General features: G+C 38.4%; 1 protein-coding gene across 1 annotated transcript in view; it reads left to right on the top strand.

The window, feature by feature from the left end:
- The first annotated feature begins 226 nt into the window (after nt 1–226).
- Frl (formin-like protein) overlaps nt 227–17,099 on the top strand; it is a 477,209-nt gene continuing 460,336 nt past the window's right edge. Inside the window, exon 1 of the mRNA XM_067142136.2 lies at nt 227–589. Coding sequence (XP_066998237.1) covers nt 446–589 — 144 coding nt within the window. The 5' untranslated portion in view covers nt 227–445. The remainder of the gene's footprint in view (nt 590–17,099) is intronic.

The following is a 17,099-nucleotide window of genomic DNA, read 5'->3' on the forward strand; positions in this document are numbered from 1 at the left end:
TTTACACCTGCAACGAAGGATGTTAAGGGCGAGTTTGATATATTTTCCTCTTATATAGTGAACCTTACTGACAAAATTTATGTAGTAAATGGATTCATTTTTAATTCTCCTCATTACCACAGAGTAGCGCTGAAATGACATGTCAGAAGTGCATGAGTTTTCCCATGATCCTCTGCTGGAATGGGCTGTACAAGGCAGCGAAAGAGTACTATTTGACAGTCTCGTGTTGTAGGTGGAGGTGGATGTTGGTAGGTGTTTGTGAGCATGTTATTGAACTACGCATGCGTTTGTTCGTGGAGTGTTGAACCGATGTGCCTGTTTTATTTGAAGGAAGATGGAGATAAAGTGACAGCGTAGTGGATGATGGAGGGAAAAGGACCTGTTGCTGTATCATTGCTGTGATTTCTTGTTTTTTTAAAGACGTGAGTGTAGTGTTAATGAAAACATGGGTAGCTCTCAAAGCACAAAAAGTGAATCTCCGCCCGTGGAGGGAATTGCTAACAAGCCGCACAATGTCCGCTCAAGCATCCGTACCAAACAACCTATGCCCGATTCAAATGAACTCGAACGAAGGTTTACCAAAGTTTTGGTAAGTATTTTGATACTGTCAGGTTATTAAGAGCTCGCCCTTTCTCTTGTACAGGATCTGAATTGTTTTGATGTGTAACTTGTGAAGTTCTCGGTTATATTTTCATATGCTGATGATTTAATACAAGCCCCCTTTCTGAAGGACATTATCTAATTAAACATACCTGTAGGCTCTTTTTTAAATTACGTTAAAGTCTTTTACTCTCCTGTCATTGAATCATTCCCGTTTGACATGATCAAGCACCTGTGTTTGATGTGTGTTCGTTCTTCGGATGTTGACATGTCTTTTAAATTGTATACATGAGAGAGAGAGAGAGAGAGAGAGAAGATAGACTGGTCCTCTCAAGTGTATATATATATTTTTTTGCCAGGAAGCTTATCCTCTAAAAATTTTAGGACGGTATATACGTGCTTGACAAATAGCCGTTTGTAGTGTGCGGCAAAAGATTACTCCCCTGTAAATGATATGACTCTAACATCCGAGATTGATCTCAAGAGCATCTTGCAACTTATGATCTCAGAGGCAATATCATGAATGAAATATTGCAGGGGCAATTTTTTGATTAATCGCTTTTTTTCTTATGGTAGACAAGTTGAGGCACAGCTATAGACTGATGGAAAAATAAGTCTGTACTTTCAGTGATTTGTTATGTATGATTGATACACTGCACATTGGCTCTTGCCATTAAATTCGAGGCATTTCACTTCTTTTTTAAAAATCCATTTTAATTTGTTAATTATATATATATATTTCATCCTCTTGTAAGTTCATGACCTTTTAGTTTTGTAATCATCGGTCCTGATATTATTTTCCTCAAAATGTCTGTGCCACATGTAGCTTATTTCTGTGTTGTACCTGAGCAAATAAGTTACCAAATATGCTAATTATGAAGATTGTTAAAATGTGGAGGAATTTTCTTTGCAGTTTGTTACCTGTAGGGTACAAAAATCTTCGGTTAAGGAGATATGACTTCTGCTTCGTCAGTCTTGCATTCATGTGATTACTAACAATACCTGCACAATCCTGCAAATATAAACTAGATAGAAGATAGTGTATAGTTACTAGAAAGTTTGTCATTCCGTGTAAAGTATGCAGAGAACAGTAGTCATTAGCTGACATACAACAGACAAAATTATCTGCCTGCTCGTTCAGAATAGATTAAATACAAGCATGCTTAATTTTGGTTAGAGATAACTTTTGGACCTTGATATGTGTGTATGCTATGATAATTGTATGATTCTATGATGAATTGTGTGATAATCTTACACAGTTCTTGGATTACTATTTCTTTCTGTACTAATTCTGCGAACATCTAGGTAGGAAAAAAAAAAACAAAGGAAAATTTAGAGAACGTTATGCTGTCAGGATAAGGAAGTCAATATTGTTTATTGCATTGGTGACTGAGGACAATGGGGCTTTGCTGTGGTTGAGGCTTTATCATCCCCCTGTTGAGGTACCAATATACCCATATAATTGGATAATAGAATGGGGAGACTGGAGTAAGTGAAAACTCCCTTCAGGTGGAGGACCGGAACATGTTCGTAGTCTTTCTGATCAGTGCTGGAACATGGTCCAGAATTTTCTGCGCAACCTCCATGAATAGACAGATGAAGAATTCGTTACTCAAATCGTAGGGTGATTTGTGTCTTGCAGAGTGAGTAGGTTGCTCTGCTTGGTGAGGTGTACGTGTTAGCTTGTATTCAGGAGATAGGGGGTTCAAATCCCACTCTTGGTGGCCCTGAAGATTGCTTTCCGTGGTTTCTCATTTCCACTGCAGGTAAAAGTTAAGGCCACAGTCGCTTCCTTCAGTCTTAGCCCTGTCCTATCCCATTGTTGCCGTAAGACCTCTCTGAGCTGGTGTAACATTAAAAAAAAAAAAAAAAAAAAAAAAAAAAAAAAAAAAAAAAAAAAAAAAAAAAAAGTAGCTAGTTAGATTTGTCTTTTGTAAATGTAGGAAGTTTGAAACCAACTAGAAGAGTTTAGATTGTCTTTGCTTGTGTTCGGTGCCTGCAACTTCCTTACAGAAGTAGTGTTTAGGATATTCTACCTAGCTGCTGTAGTAATTATGAAATCCGCTATTTTACTGAGGCTTTTGATTTTCTACATAGGTTGTCATCTGTTTTACTGGGGACAACTGAAAGGTAACTGGGACAGTTGCTGGAATATCAGACGGGCCTTGCGTTATTACTCTATTCTGCTGAGAATTACTAGGGAGGCAACCCAGTCAGCAAAATAGTCAAACATATTAAAACCTTGAAGACTGAAGACTACCTAAATACAGATCCAGTGGAAAGATGTGCTGCCATTAAGATTTTAGCGTGATAAAGGCTTTTTGCTATGGGTAGTATAATGAATTTGTAACACTCGGGATATTCTGAAAGACAAATAGGTTTATTTCAAAAGACTAGACAAAAGAAAGACTTAAGACAGCCATAGCCTATTGCTTTTGCATGTTAACTTGATTCAGGAGAAGAGAGAATATGAATGTGGTAAGAGGTTTACTGTAGCCTATATGATATCTGCAATTATATTAACTGCAGGAGCAATACCGAACAGCCCAGATTTTCATTCGCTTCTCTCATGTGACATTGTATTGTGACAATTTCTCTATTAATATTTGGTGGGGGAGAAGTGTTCAGACTAATGGGTGCGATTGCTAGAATATGCAAAATACTTTGAATCTTCTAACATTAGGCTAATTAATGTGTTCATTAATATTAAATGTTTTCCTCATGGGCAATTCCTATGACACAGTTGGCTAATATTTAATTGCTCCTTATTTTGTGGACTAGTACACATTTCACCTATCTGGTCTGACAGCATTTATAAAGGAGCAAAGCACGATCTTTCATTTTTAATGAATAATGTGCCTATAGGATCTTGCCCTTAAATACTGGGCTTCATTTGACTGTATTTTGGATTTATGTAAAGCATACTAAACTCTTATGGAAGTCCGCAAGTCTCCTAGCAGCCTTTCTTACTTTAAAAAAAAAATGTCATTCACACTGTTCATAAAACTAGGCTAACTGCGGCTAATGACCCCAGGATTGTCACGTCAAGCAGCTAGAATGTATTTTATCATTGTTTTCACTTGCCTGCATAAGCGATTTTTCTTTTTACCTTTTACGTCTGCACCCTATAATCTTCGTTGCACATTTATTTTATTTTGTTCACTACAGGCACTGCCATTTAGAATTTTTATGTCCATTTTATAGTCAACACTTGTCTTCTTTGGTCTCTTCCTATCACTTCTTTCGTTTTGTGCTCTGTATGGTTTGTCAGTGCTTATAATACCAATATAAATGGTCCATTATTGTCAGTGCTTATCGCTCATCTGCATATTTGCCAAATTCATTATGGTGCCCTACTAATTTAATGTGAAAGTATTTCATATGAACCAAGATGGTAAAAATGAAAGGTTAAATTTTTGACCAGTCTCTTATATTCCTTGAATAAAGAACTTGTACTTCCCGTACTACAACTGCAGCAAGATTGTTCACATAAATAGCTTTTATTTGTATAGGCCTATGGTAACTTTCCCATAATAATATTTAAGCAGTGGGGACAATCAAACTCGTATTCACTATTGCATGACTACAGGCATCTTAGAACATTTTTCAGTGAACATATTCCACATATCTCGTCATGAAATCTGTCGGTATGCATGTCAGTCAATGTCAATATCTGCAGATCATTGTTTTCCTTTCTGAATGTTAAATATTTTGTTTGAAATTCTGATCCATAAATACTCTTTAGCTATTGGAGACTTTCCTTTCTAAGCTTTTATATTCACTCGATCATAATTTGCCTTGTATATAGCCCATGCTAATTGGCTGGTCTTAGGCTGCAGAGACCGTTGAAGTGACATTAACACTATTTCGAGAAGAACTGAAAATATTTGACATATTTCTACGAGTTATTTGCCATGCCGGCCCCGTGGTGTAGGGGTAGCGTGCCTGCCTCTTATCCGGAGGCCCCGAGTTCGATTCCCGGGCAGGTCAGGGATTTTTACCTGGACCTGAGGGCTGGTTCGAGGTCCTCTCAGCCTACGCGATTAGAATTGAGGAGCTATCTGACGGTGAGAAAGCGGCCCCGGTCTAGAAAGCCAAGAATAACGGCCGAGAGGATTCGTCGTGCTGACCACATGACACCTCGTAATCTGCAGGCCTTCGGGCTGAGCAGCAGTCGCTTGGTAGGCCAAGGCCCTTAAAGGGCTGTACTGCCATGGGGTTTGGGTTTTTATTTATTTGCCATTGCATGGCTTATTTATACTTCCTACATAGTACAGAATGTGGAGCAATTTGCTAATAATAACATAGTGATTTTAATTATTTTATGATTAATGCATTCAAATTCTTGAGGTACAGTGAATATTGGTAACTTATGTAATATGGTAACATAATTCTTACAATACATCTGAGGAAAACAACAGATAGGGAATCTGCCACCTGGGCGACTGCCCTAAATGCAGATCAGTAGTGATTGATTGATTGATTGATTGATTGATTGATTGATTGATTGATAGGCAATGTAGGTAAGGTCAGCATGCTAACCATTTAGCCATGGAGCTGGACAGCATATGGTACAAGATATTGAATGTCATTGACTCAGTCCATGAAGGATTGATGAATGTTTTTGTTATGTACCACAGTAGGTATTCATCAAATGTTTTTGATCAAGAAAATACTGTTTAGTAGCATTCGAAGGTCAGCCATAGTTGAGATATTTAAGGGTGTTGCTATAGCTTACAACCTTCAAAAATTAAAAATTTTAAACTACTTTTGTATAGTCCTTGTATAAGAGTTCTCATTGTTTTTAGGAAAGTTCCTTGTAGTATCTAGTTTTCAAATGAAATTTCTCATACCTATCTGTCTGTGATGGTTTGGAGGTGCCAGTCACTAAGGCTGTACGTGTAGGACACGTGCAGAAGCACATGGGAACAGACTGAGAAATCACACAAAGTTCAAGGGGAAGAAGCTTTCAGATGACAAACCACTGGCTAGGAGGAACAGCCTAACAGATGCTGCCGTGAATAATTTAATATGTTATGGAAATGCCATAAGAAGTAACTAACCAGTAAATGATGAGACTTGCCATCTGGCCTATTGTACCATATGCAAGTTCATCTAATGAAGAGCTGCTTTATAATTTCTGTCCAGAAGGAGATAGTTCTTGGGGCCCATACCAGCAAGTTGTCAGTGCAGGCGCAGTTCCCAAGTATAAACACGGGAACACATTACCTAACGCTATCACGGAAGTGGTTATGCCTGTGTTCAAAGATTTGCCACAGAATTGTTGAAAAAGTGCTTAAGTGGCCATACACAGAATCCCGAGTCCCTCAATTCTAACATTCGGAAGGTGTGTTCAGTGGGAAAGTAATTGTGAAATTGCCACCAGTGATGTACAGTAGTGATAATATTCAGTGACTGTATAAAGAGCAGGTTGGTTGTCCTGAAGCAATTGGGATTTAATCCTGGATTGTTTTTTGAAAATGCAGTACTTACCAAAGGAAATAACCTACTCTGTACTAAGTCTCCAGAAAAAGAGCAAGGAGTAGTACAGAGGAGTTCAAAGTAGAAGAAGATTAAGACTGGAAAAGGAAACTGAGGATACTGCTCTAGAGGGAATATTTTATGCTACAGGAGCGTTTAGCAGTCATTAAAAGGTTAGTGCGTCGGTACATGATTGACATATCTTTATCGCTCAATTCCTGCAAACTTGTTTCCCTCATAACTTAAATCTTTGAATTTTTCTCTTGTATTCCTGGGCATAATATCTATAAAAGTGACCAAAATCATGTCCCTATGGTTGATAATTTTAAAAAAAAATATTTACATGCAAAAAATTTACCAGTATATGCAATATTTTAGTAACTCAAAATTAAAATGACTAATTTTGGAAATATAATCTTGGAAATGGTCTTTTTGTAGCTATAACTTCAGACAGCACAATTATAAAAGCAGTACCCAAATATACTGATAAATGGCCCAGCTATGAAGGAAACTGTGATCACGTACAGGGACATTATTTTATCTATTCGGGGGGATTGCCGCTCGCCTGGTCACCTGTGCTGCAGGCCTGTCTCCCACAAGCACTTTGCCATAATGCAGCCGGCGCTCGCCGGCACTGAGTTGTAGTGTGTTTTTTGCACAAGATTTCATCTACTCTATGTATAAACATCTGCTAACATAATGAAGATAACATTGGAACAACACACTGAGCACTAAACACGCATAAACTTGATTCAGCTGAACCTTAAGCTGATAAAGCTCTCGGCAGACTGCAAAGGAGGGGAACTCCTGGCGCCGAGAAGCTTGTCACGGCAAAGTGCTTGACGGGAGACAGGCTCGGAGCGTGGGAGACTGGGCGAGTGACAATCCCTTGAATAGATAAAAAAAGTCCCTGAATGTTTCGTTGCTGTATTTTAATAGGGGCTGAAATTTTAAAAAATAAAGTCCACATTTTGAAAGGTTGTAAATTATTCAACCCCCCTTAATAAAAGACAACCTTTCATCTTACCATAGTACTGTTTGCAGTATTGGGTAATTGTGAAATGAGCATAACTCATACCTACAGGACATTATCTACATTACGTTTTGCACTTTAATAATGTACTAGCTAGGTGTCATGGAGAGGTGTTGTTTCCATTGATGAGCCTAAGCCAGACTGGGACAAAACACTGGTACTCCTGTGATTGAACTAATTTAATGTTCCTTTTTTTTAAATTGGGAAGTGTAACTGAAAGGCTATACAATGTGATTATAATTGTGTAGGTTACTTTTGTTGTAAAGTTTTGTATACCTTTACTGGTATGGGTGATTTTTATTAATAGATGAAATAGAACATAAGGATACTTGATGTGATACTTTATTGTTCATATTTTATCTCAAAATCTTCTGATCCAATCATTGACGCACAAATAGAGATTCTTATATTCCAGTTTCAGCAGAGATTTTTATCAGAAGTCCTCAAAATACACCATAAGTAATACACTGCATATTTGGTGGGACCTTAGACCTATTTATGTTAAGTGATTAAAGAGAGACTGTTAAATATAGAAGCTGGTTGGATCTTCAATCGGTAATTGATTTCTTCTCGAAGAAAAATATTTGTAATTAATAATTAAGTCATAAATGCTGACTGTAGTAAGCTATGCAAGTTTTTATTCTCTAACTTGCAATATTGGAACTAATCTGTAGTTAATTCTACTTCGTGTGTGGATTTTACTGCTTTGTAGTGTTTTCAGCAATGAACATGTAACCTATAGTTATTAAGAATTCCATCATAGCATTAGGGGAGATGTCAGAAACTCTAAATACTACGAACCAGTAGGCATCCACAGTGGAAGAACATCAATTTCTGTAGTTCATATTTTGATAATGCTCTCATGTTGGATACCCTAGGATAACATTAAAGACTTACCGGTAACTTGCTAGGTCTATGACCTAGTAAAACTTGTTGTCCCAGTCCTAAATTAGCAGACTTTTACAACTCTTGGGCATTCATTTAATATGTAAATTTGCAATATACAAGATTTTTACAAATCTGCAGATTCAAAATAGAACCATACTATGTTTAATACCCCATTTGTAGATCGAAACAAGTACACGAAATACTATCCTCCTTAAGCTGCTGAGCAACTAGCATATTTCTTGTAATTGATGCTCTTCTGCGCAGCTTCACAGAAGTGCAGGAACAACTGTGATAATCTGCAACACTGTATTAAGTGTGCAGTTTCTCTTTTGTTATATTCAGGTCGTGGTTTTGGTAAAAATTTTGTTCTATTATAGCCCTAATCTTGTAGTATAAATTGTATAACTTGGGTGGGTAAAGAAAAATACCTGACAGCCTGAAAGTCTCAGATTAGGTTTACAAAGAAATGATTGAAGCAAAGTGTTACGAAGACCATTTCCTTTAATGGTTCTACTAGTCTGTGAAGTACTAGTTTTCTTGTTTACTGAACTGATGACGACGTGAAGTTGTCCATGACCAAAGTATGGTGTAGTATAGAATATTTTAACATTGATGTTTCCTTAAGTTTGCTTCGTTAAGTTGACATTCCTCAATTCAGTTAAGAACGCACAATATAGGGTATTATTCTTTCAAAAGGTCATATCAGAGAATTATCTAGTTATGAAAATACACACCAGAATGTCTGACTGAGAATCAAACTGTAATATTTCTGACTTGTCTTGAATATTCCTTCTTTCAACAACATTCCTGCTGTCCTCGCATTACTTGGTGTTGGGTGCTAGGGTGCTCGTCACCTAAGTCTTTGAAACTAGCTGATTGGCACAGTTGATTAGGCTCCCATCTCCTGTGCTGGTTTCTTGATTGAATCCTGTAGTCAGTGGGCTTTTAAAAGTGTTCAGATGGGTGAAACCTATGTACATATATTTGTTAATGAGTTACAGAACATCCTTCAGTGTAAAATTTCTGGCAATGTGACATTTGTTCAGATGACTTCAGTTGAAATGACTCTTTGGTATTCACTGGCTATCTGTTCGACTGGCGACTGCTTCGACTAGTGTCTTCAGACTTCTGAAAACAATCTTTTATGTGGTTTACATTTTCACAACAGGCAAATGCTGGGGTTGTACCTTAAGGCCACGGTCGCTTCCTTCCGACTCCTAGCCCTTTCCTGTCCTGTAGTCGCTGTAAGACCTATCTGTTAAAGCAAATTGTAAAATAAATAAATAAATGTTAATCCAAATTCAGTTACATATGCAAATCAAATTCTAAAAACGTTTATATTTAACTGTCAAAGTGTGTTTCTGCCTGATCATTTTGTTGATGCCCATAACTCAGGAGCTAAAAATGTGGCAATCTCTGTTATGCCGGGCTGAGTGGCTCAGACGGTTGAGGCGCTGGCCTGATCCCAGCTTGGCAGGTTCGATCCTGGCTCAGTCCGGTGGTATTTGAGGGTGTTCAAATACGTCAGCACCATGTCGGTAGATTTACTGGCACGTAAGAGAACTGTGGGACAAAATTCCGGCACCTCGGTGTCTCTGAAAACCGTAAAAGTAGTTAGTGGGACGTAAAGCCAATAACATTATTATTCTGTGTGTTATCACCCAATGGAGTATATTAATTGTTGAAGGACTTTTAAGAAGTTGTTGAAATAATTTTAAATATTGGAAAAGTTTAATATCTTGTTTCTGGAAAACATCTCAGTTCCTAGAACTAGTAACATGAATTGAAACGTTACTAGAATAATATAAGCTGCATTCAAAGAAAAAGTAACCCTGTAGTGCTAAGAGAAGTCTCGTCAGAGAAATAGAGAAAAGAAAGGTTAAATTGTTTGGCCAGCTAATGACAGACAATAGTTTCATTTGCAACATTATGGAAGGGAAAGTTCTTGGGGGGAAAAAAGGAAGAGGGCGTCCATGACTTTATACATGAAGAACAAATGAATTGCACCTCCTATGATGAGACGAATATGCTGGCAATGGATAGAGAAAATTGGTTGTAGTAAATGATGTTTATGCATACCGGTACCTCGTAGTACTGCTGTCGAAGTGTGTTCCATGTATTAGTGTGAATGTCCGTGATGGTCATAGATGTATTCCTTGAGATGCTTTCCGTGTTAATTTTTCAATTATGGATTGACGTCATTGGCTGAATGTTAAGCATTAGTTGCCTACAGCTTAGAGGCTCCCAGATTCGATTACCGGCTGGGCCTGGGATTTTAACAAAGCTTTAATCTACGACTAGATTTTTGTGTTGGTCTTAATACACATCTTCATTTACACACATCACACTACCAACCGCTATTGAAACGTGCAATAGCGAATGCATCTCTCCACATTGGGTTAGTGTCAACAAAGACATCCGTCCATATAACAGGGCTTAATCCGCACAGAGTAATTGGGATAAGGTCATGATCATACTCTTTTTTTTTGCTCACCAGCTTCTATTATATGCTTGATCGCACATTTTATTGTAATACTTGCAATACCCTTTATTTCCTCATATTGCTCTCTGTTGTTTGTTCTTTACATAGTTTTCCAAAAAGGATACTCAGATTTTTGCAGTCTGATGTCCTTGTGTTTTCAACGGTAAGATAGTATTTCATTTAATGGATGCGGGGATTTCGTTTAAAAATACGGGGGATTTCATTTAAAAGTACGTCTTAAGTAATGTCTAACTACCTACTGTATAAAGCGGGTAATTTTCGATTTATATTTTAGCAGTTCAAGGCGAATTTTCTGATTGAATCGTGCATGTTGTAGGTATACCTCGGTATCTGTGGTAATAGTGAGATTGGCTGGCTACCTGGAGTGTTCGGTGTGCGTCTGATTGAGAATTGGCATCATCTCCATTATACACTTAACCGCAAAAGAATTGGAGGGCAAAGAAATATTTAATTTTATACGTTCTCGAAACGCGAGGATATTCGTGAACTGGGGATAGACGGTGGCTGAAGAAATTATACTTGGAATCCTATCACTTGCACGATATCTTAATCTTGAATTATTTCAAACCAGATGATTCTGGAAGAAAGTAATCTTCCGCGACGGCCAATTTTTGTGCGGTTGAATGTACCTTCGGTTTGGAAAAGTAAATAAGAATGTAAAATTCTTCAGGATCAGTCACAAAGCCTCTGCCAGATAAAGTGAAGCTGCATTATATTCAAAATTCGATTTAGTTTTGTAATCTCGTTGCATCTGGATCATCAGTTCCGCGTGCATCTCCATATATCCCGTCTGAAATACTCTTACCTTGCAGTTTAACTGTGATTAAGTTATCAGGGTGTAGCTTTGTAGTAGGAACTCGAGTACTAGAAAGTTTCCAGGATACAGGCTTTGTTGTGTTTGTAATTACCCAAGTCTGTCGGAATTGTGGATAAGTGAATGCGATATATATATATATATATTTTTAATTTACACATCCATGTTCGTTGAAGTTGCCGAGTAGAGATCAAGCCACGATAGCCACCACCTATTTTAATAACGCTATTGGTGTAGCTTCTCCGGAATTGCTGTAGATTACTGGAATTTTGCCGGGATATATATATATATATATTTACGCTACTATCTAGTTATTCTAAATAACAATCATTCCGTTATAGCATCTGCATTGTTACCGTAAAAATGTTCAACATAATAACGGTATACAGTTTAATATTTGCTACAAATCGCCTGTTCTGGTTCAGACAGATGGTGTAAGGTTCTGCTGTGCTCGGAAGATGTGCTAAGCGTGAAAGTTGCACACGTGACCTATTGTTACAGTACTGTATTAGTCAGAAAGTGAGTTGACACTTTCCCTTATCTACTTTGCTTGCAGTATTTTTTATACATTTTATAAACGTATCTAGAAAGCCAGAATATCTTAAACAAAGATGTAATTTTGCACGAGATGAGAAAAAACTATTTCATCATCAGATGATTATTATTTTTATTTATACCCGTATTTGCTACTGGTTTACCGTCGCTCTAACACATTGTAGGTTTTCAGAGACGGAAGGATGGAAAAGAGCTAGGATTGTGATGGTAGCGGCCGTGGCTTTAAGGGACAGCCTGGTATGAAAATTGGATACCCACGGAAAATCATGTTCAGGGTTGCCGACGGCGGGATTCGAATCCACCATCTCCCGAATACAGGCTCACAGCTGCGCGATCCTAACTGCATTGCCAACTCGTTCGGTCAGATTATTATTACTACAATAATGTGGTTCTTGACTACATACCATGTTTTTTTTCAGTTCCCTATGTAAGAACTTGTTCTTGATAATGCAGTATGATGTGCAGTGAATTCAGATGCGATAAATGTCTCTTACGACAGAAGGGTCTTTATTTATCTAGACAGGTTTGTATGCCCCAGTGTTGCTTACGTTCAAAGGTTCAGAGGTTAAATTATTTTGCTAGTAATCTGAGAAGAGACTGATTCATTTAGAGCACTACAATACTTTTGTCCCAGCTTGCCACAAACTATTTACATTTGGCCTAAGTTAATTATTAGATAAAAATGACCTCTATAGTTAATGCACTGTCTCATAAACTTTTCACGAAGTAACTATACGATTCAGGTAATGGTAAATGTTTAACTTAGTAATTTCTCAGTGTTAAGCCAGTATAGAGAAAATAGGAAAAAACCTAATTCAGTGACAATCATACTTTTTTATGGGTAATCTTTATTTTTGTCAGAACATCATGAGTATTAGATTAACAAGGCAAAATTCGTTACTCTGTATGATACATACTGGGAATAACACCCTTGGAGCAATGTTTTTCCTAATGTCTGTACTTTTTAGACTCTGGGATCTGATGTTAATACATTTTTGCTCAGACTTCACTTGGTGGAGCTGCGGTTGATGAAACTTTTTCTTCGTGGGCGTGGTGCAGACACATTAACGGAACTATTTTTTTCTGTGTAGCCCTGGTGCAATACGAAACTGTCAAACCCTTTTTGGAACAAACATGGCGTCACGTTTGCTAACTTCAGTATTCTGTTGTCATCGATAAAATTAGGAATTATTGAAGAGACCTTTTTCCAATTAAAAAAATCAGAATACTGAGCGCCATGACGATGATTATTTCTTGCTAGGAATACCACTGTTGTACAGTGTGACGGTGTCCAAACGTTTTTGTTGTTCGTGTAACTTTCATTACAAAGTGAAATATTGTATATGGCTACTTTTCGTGTGTAGTATAAAATCATTTTTTTCTCTGCAGGGTGTGTTTAATGACTTCCTGACCTTTAAAACGTAGCAGTTCATTAATCGTTCTGTTGCTAGTGATCCTGATGTTTGTTTTACTTTAGGACCAGGGCTTCCTTCCTGCATATGTTAGTCTTTTTCACATGTTATGCACGTGTCCTTTCTTGTGGACATGAAAACCATGTTTAAATTGTTTATATATGCGTTTTATAATGGAGTTTTGTCTTCAAGTTTTGAATCCTGTTCATATATTCTTTAGAAATTTGTGAAGTTTCGTTCTTCAGATGACAGGTATAGCTTTCTAGTCCTCTGACGGCAGTACTGTGTAGTAACTACTGGAAATTTATTAATGAACTCGGATTCTTTTCTCTTGATTTGCAGTAGTCTTATGAGGTTGTGACATCCAGGCTGATCTTCTCTGTCGGAACCTGTTGATGAACAGTTCTTCAGCGTATATCGAATACACGCTTTGTCCGGAAACTGCATACACATTTTCTTTGTATGCCCTCAGTAATGACGGTGCTTTGAACAGTAGCCTTTTCGACGGATGACTTACTGCTTCATTAGTTATTTCTTTTAATAGTCACAGGGTCATTCTGGCTCTGCGTGGTGTTTTTCATACAAAATGTTAAAAATTACAGTTGTTTCAAGACAGGGGTTGGATTTAATCTTCTTCTTGTATCTTAAATTTAACTTCAAGTTTCCGTTCAGTTATCCTGTTGGGTGTCTCTTTCGGTTTCCATTTATCTTGTCTCTCCAATTCATCATTGGTTAAGACAACTCTCTTATTATTATCAGCTTAATCATGTACTGGAACATCGTGCTGCTGCTCTTCAGCAATCTCTCAGGATCAACAGCATTGTCAACAAATGCAACAGCTTCTTCTATGCCAGTGTCATCTTCCAGATGGAATTTTAATGTTTGGCACTTCAGCTCATCGATCAGGGGATTAACCTCAAATAGTACAGCGGCGTCACTAACAGTATAATACTCGGTACATATTATCACTAACTTTATCATCTTCAGTTTGTGCATTGGTCTCCTTATTGACAGTTGTTTTGAGTATCGTGCTCATTTACTTGTCTTCACATATTGAACACAGCTAGACAATTAGTCCACTAGATTGTTTATTTTAAAATTGTCATGCAAGCACGACACACCAGAACACTGCCTACGATCGGCGAAGTAAGCTGTTCACTGTCAAGTCACTAATAATCAAACTTGTTCATTGTTTTCTCCCTTTCGAATGCCGCTCAAGGAGTTTACGATTATTCTGCTTGGTTGCTTGCGTCTGTCGCTTACCACAAATTATGCATTGTCGCATAATATTGTTCAGAGTGCTGCTTTTAATATGACACGCTTAAAATAAACCGTAGTTATTACGTTAATTTCAATGTTCAACCTTACGCTACTTTATTAGAACATGCAAATGGCTCTGTTTCATAGCGTTACCTCCATTTCATCGAAATTGTCGCTTACGATATTCCTATTTTCTTGAGATGAATATGTTCCACAGATTTCTACTTCTCTTGACGTATTCTTGGCACTCAGAAGTTCAGTAAGCATGTGTTCTCACGCCAGGGACGTATCCAGAGGATAGATAAGGTAGGGGCTCATTTACATCCACACACCGCTACCACGAAATCTTCCGGAATATTAAAACATGCAGGGTGTCCCCAAAAATCACCGACAAGGCTTAGTATGTTGTGCGTGATGGAGGACGGATCGGTTTTCAAGAAGGATCCTCTGTCCGGAATTAAACGGTTTGGGCGCTGGAGAGCGTCGAAGTCTGAGAACGGTTGTGACATTTCGTTCCGATTTCGCGTCTTAATACGAAGGCCCTTTAGCAATCCGTGTACTGCGGATGGACGACTTCAACCTAATAACATTCCTGAGTATGCGCTACATTCCTCCACACAGTCCTTGATGCGCATCTTTCTGCGTTACTTGTGTACTGTAATTTGCCAGAGCGGTAACGTTAACAGCAGGGCGACATGAACCAGTATACAGCTGCGGAAATGACAGACATGGTGCTTGCATACGGCAAAACGGATTGCAATGGGAGAGCTGCTGCAAGATCGTGTGCGGAACGTTTTCCAAATAGGCGTACCCTACATCATTCCACGTTCGAGGCCATCGAGAGACGACTAAGAGAAACCGGACAGTTCCACGTAGGTAGTATGAAGAATATGGTGTGTCACTCCTGCAACGAGGACCTTATTGCTCGAGTCCACGGAGCGATTGAAATTCTTCAAAGACAACCGCACGTATTGGGTCATGCGTGTGAGGCTTAGCACCGCCGATGTAGGCTCTGCAATGACGCAAGAGGTGCAGTTCGAACCCCGTTTGTAATGAGTCCGATGTGCTACTCATGTTGGGTTTATTCACGACATGTGAAACACACACATCGAAGCGCTACGGCGTCCAAGCTGTGCGTTTCTGGATATCGGTTCTTTCTTGAAAACTGTTCAGTTTGCCTTCCCGCGCAACATACTAAGCGTTGTCGGTGTTTTTTTGACACCCAGTATCAAATAGTGAAACTGTAATTATCAGTAGTTTGTGTCTGAATGTACATGGTAAACGTATTTTGTTTGTTAGGATGCACAGTTTTCTTATCCCGCGTTGTGGTGTGAGGTACAGAAGACATAATCCGGAGCAGCCATGAATCTTTAATACTGCAAGCCTTGCTTAACACAATGGAGAATTAATTCGGGGCGTAATTTTATGTTCGTGGTATGCACGTGCGTGCGTGTGTGTTTTATGGAATGTAGCATAATACTGTATATAACGGGTGTGTGCAACGTGTGGTAGAGGAAAAAAGGTTTCCTATATTGCATTTGTTATTATAACTTTTTAGTCACAGTGGAAGGTATACCGGTTCCCTTTTTATACCTAGAGTTGATGTTCGTTAATTGAGCCTGATAAAGAAATTGTCTCATTGAGTGTTGACAATTCAGTCCCACGAATTTGTAGATTTCAAAAACAGAACAAAAAACATTTTTCAAGACAACCGATTAGTACTATGGGAGTAGTTGAATAAAGTCATTGAGTGAGTTTTTCTACCAACATTCAGGATATTACGCTTGTAGTTTGATCCTTGCATGACAGGATTTCCTATGGAGACTAACTGGTAATTCATGTTACATGATGTGGTTGGGGAGCCAAAGTAGAATAGGTTTTTTTAAATTTTACAATTTTTTTTACATCACACCGACATGGATAGGTCTTATGGCGACGATGGGATAGGAAAGGTCTAGTAGTGGGAAGGAAGCGGCCGTGGCCTTAAGGTACAGCCCCAGCATTTGCCTGGTGTGAAAATGGGAAAACACCGAAAACCATATTCAGGGCTGTCGACAGTGGGCTCGAACCCACTATCTCCCGGATGCAAGCTCACAGCTGCGCGCCCCTAACCGCACGGCCAACAAATAGTTTTAAGTTCGTATGGTAATTTTCGACAGCTATTTGGAGTGGGAGTTCGGCGTTCGAGTTGCTCCTTGTCGATACAAATTTTCATTGTTAGTCTTCTTAACACTGAATTGGACTCGCACCTGTTTGATGAAATTTGTTAGCACTCCAAGCTTCCTATTACTTTACTTTTGTCGTTAGTGATGGTTGCTGACTGTGTATTTATTTGACAGGTACGCATTCATATTTTAGGGAGAGATTTTCTTACGGACACTTTTCTGTGGACTCCGGGGTGTTTAATGATCTAGAGTCAGCCATGTTGTAATGAGTTTCTAGAGGGTCTCCTTTTGATCTACTTTTCCGTAGTATTTCTGCATACCCTACTGGGTATCATAGTTGTTGGAAACACATTTCACCCTTGGCCTGTCTCATCGCTTATCGTATTTT

This window comes from Anabrus simplex, chromosome 2, assembly GCF_040414725.1.
Source record: "Anabrus simplex isolate iqAnaSimp1 chromosome 2, ASM4041472v1, whole genome shotgun sequence".
NCBI classification, from domain to species: Eukaryota; Metazoa; Arthropoda; class Insecta; order Orthoptera; family Tettigoniidae; genus Anabrus; species Anabrus simplex.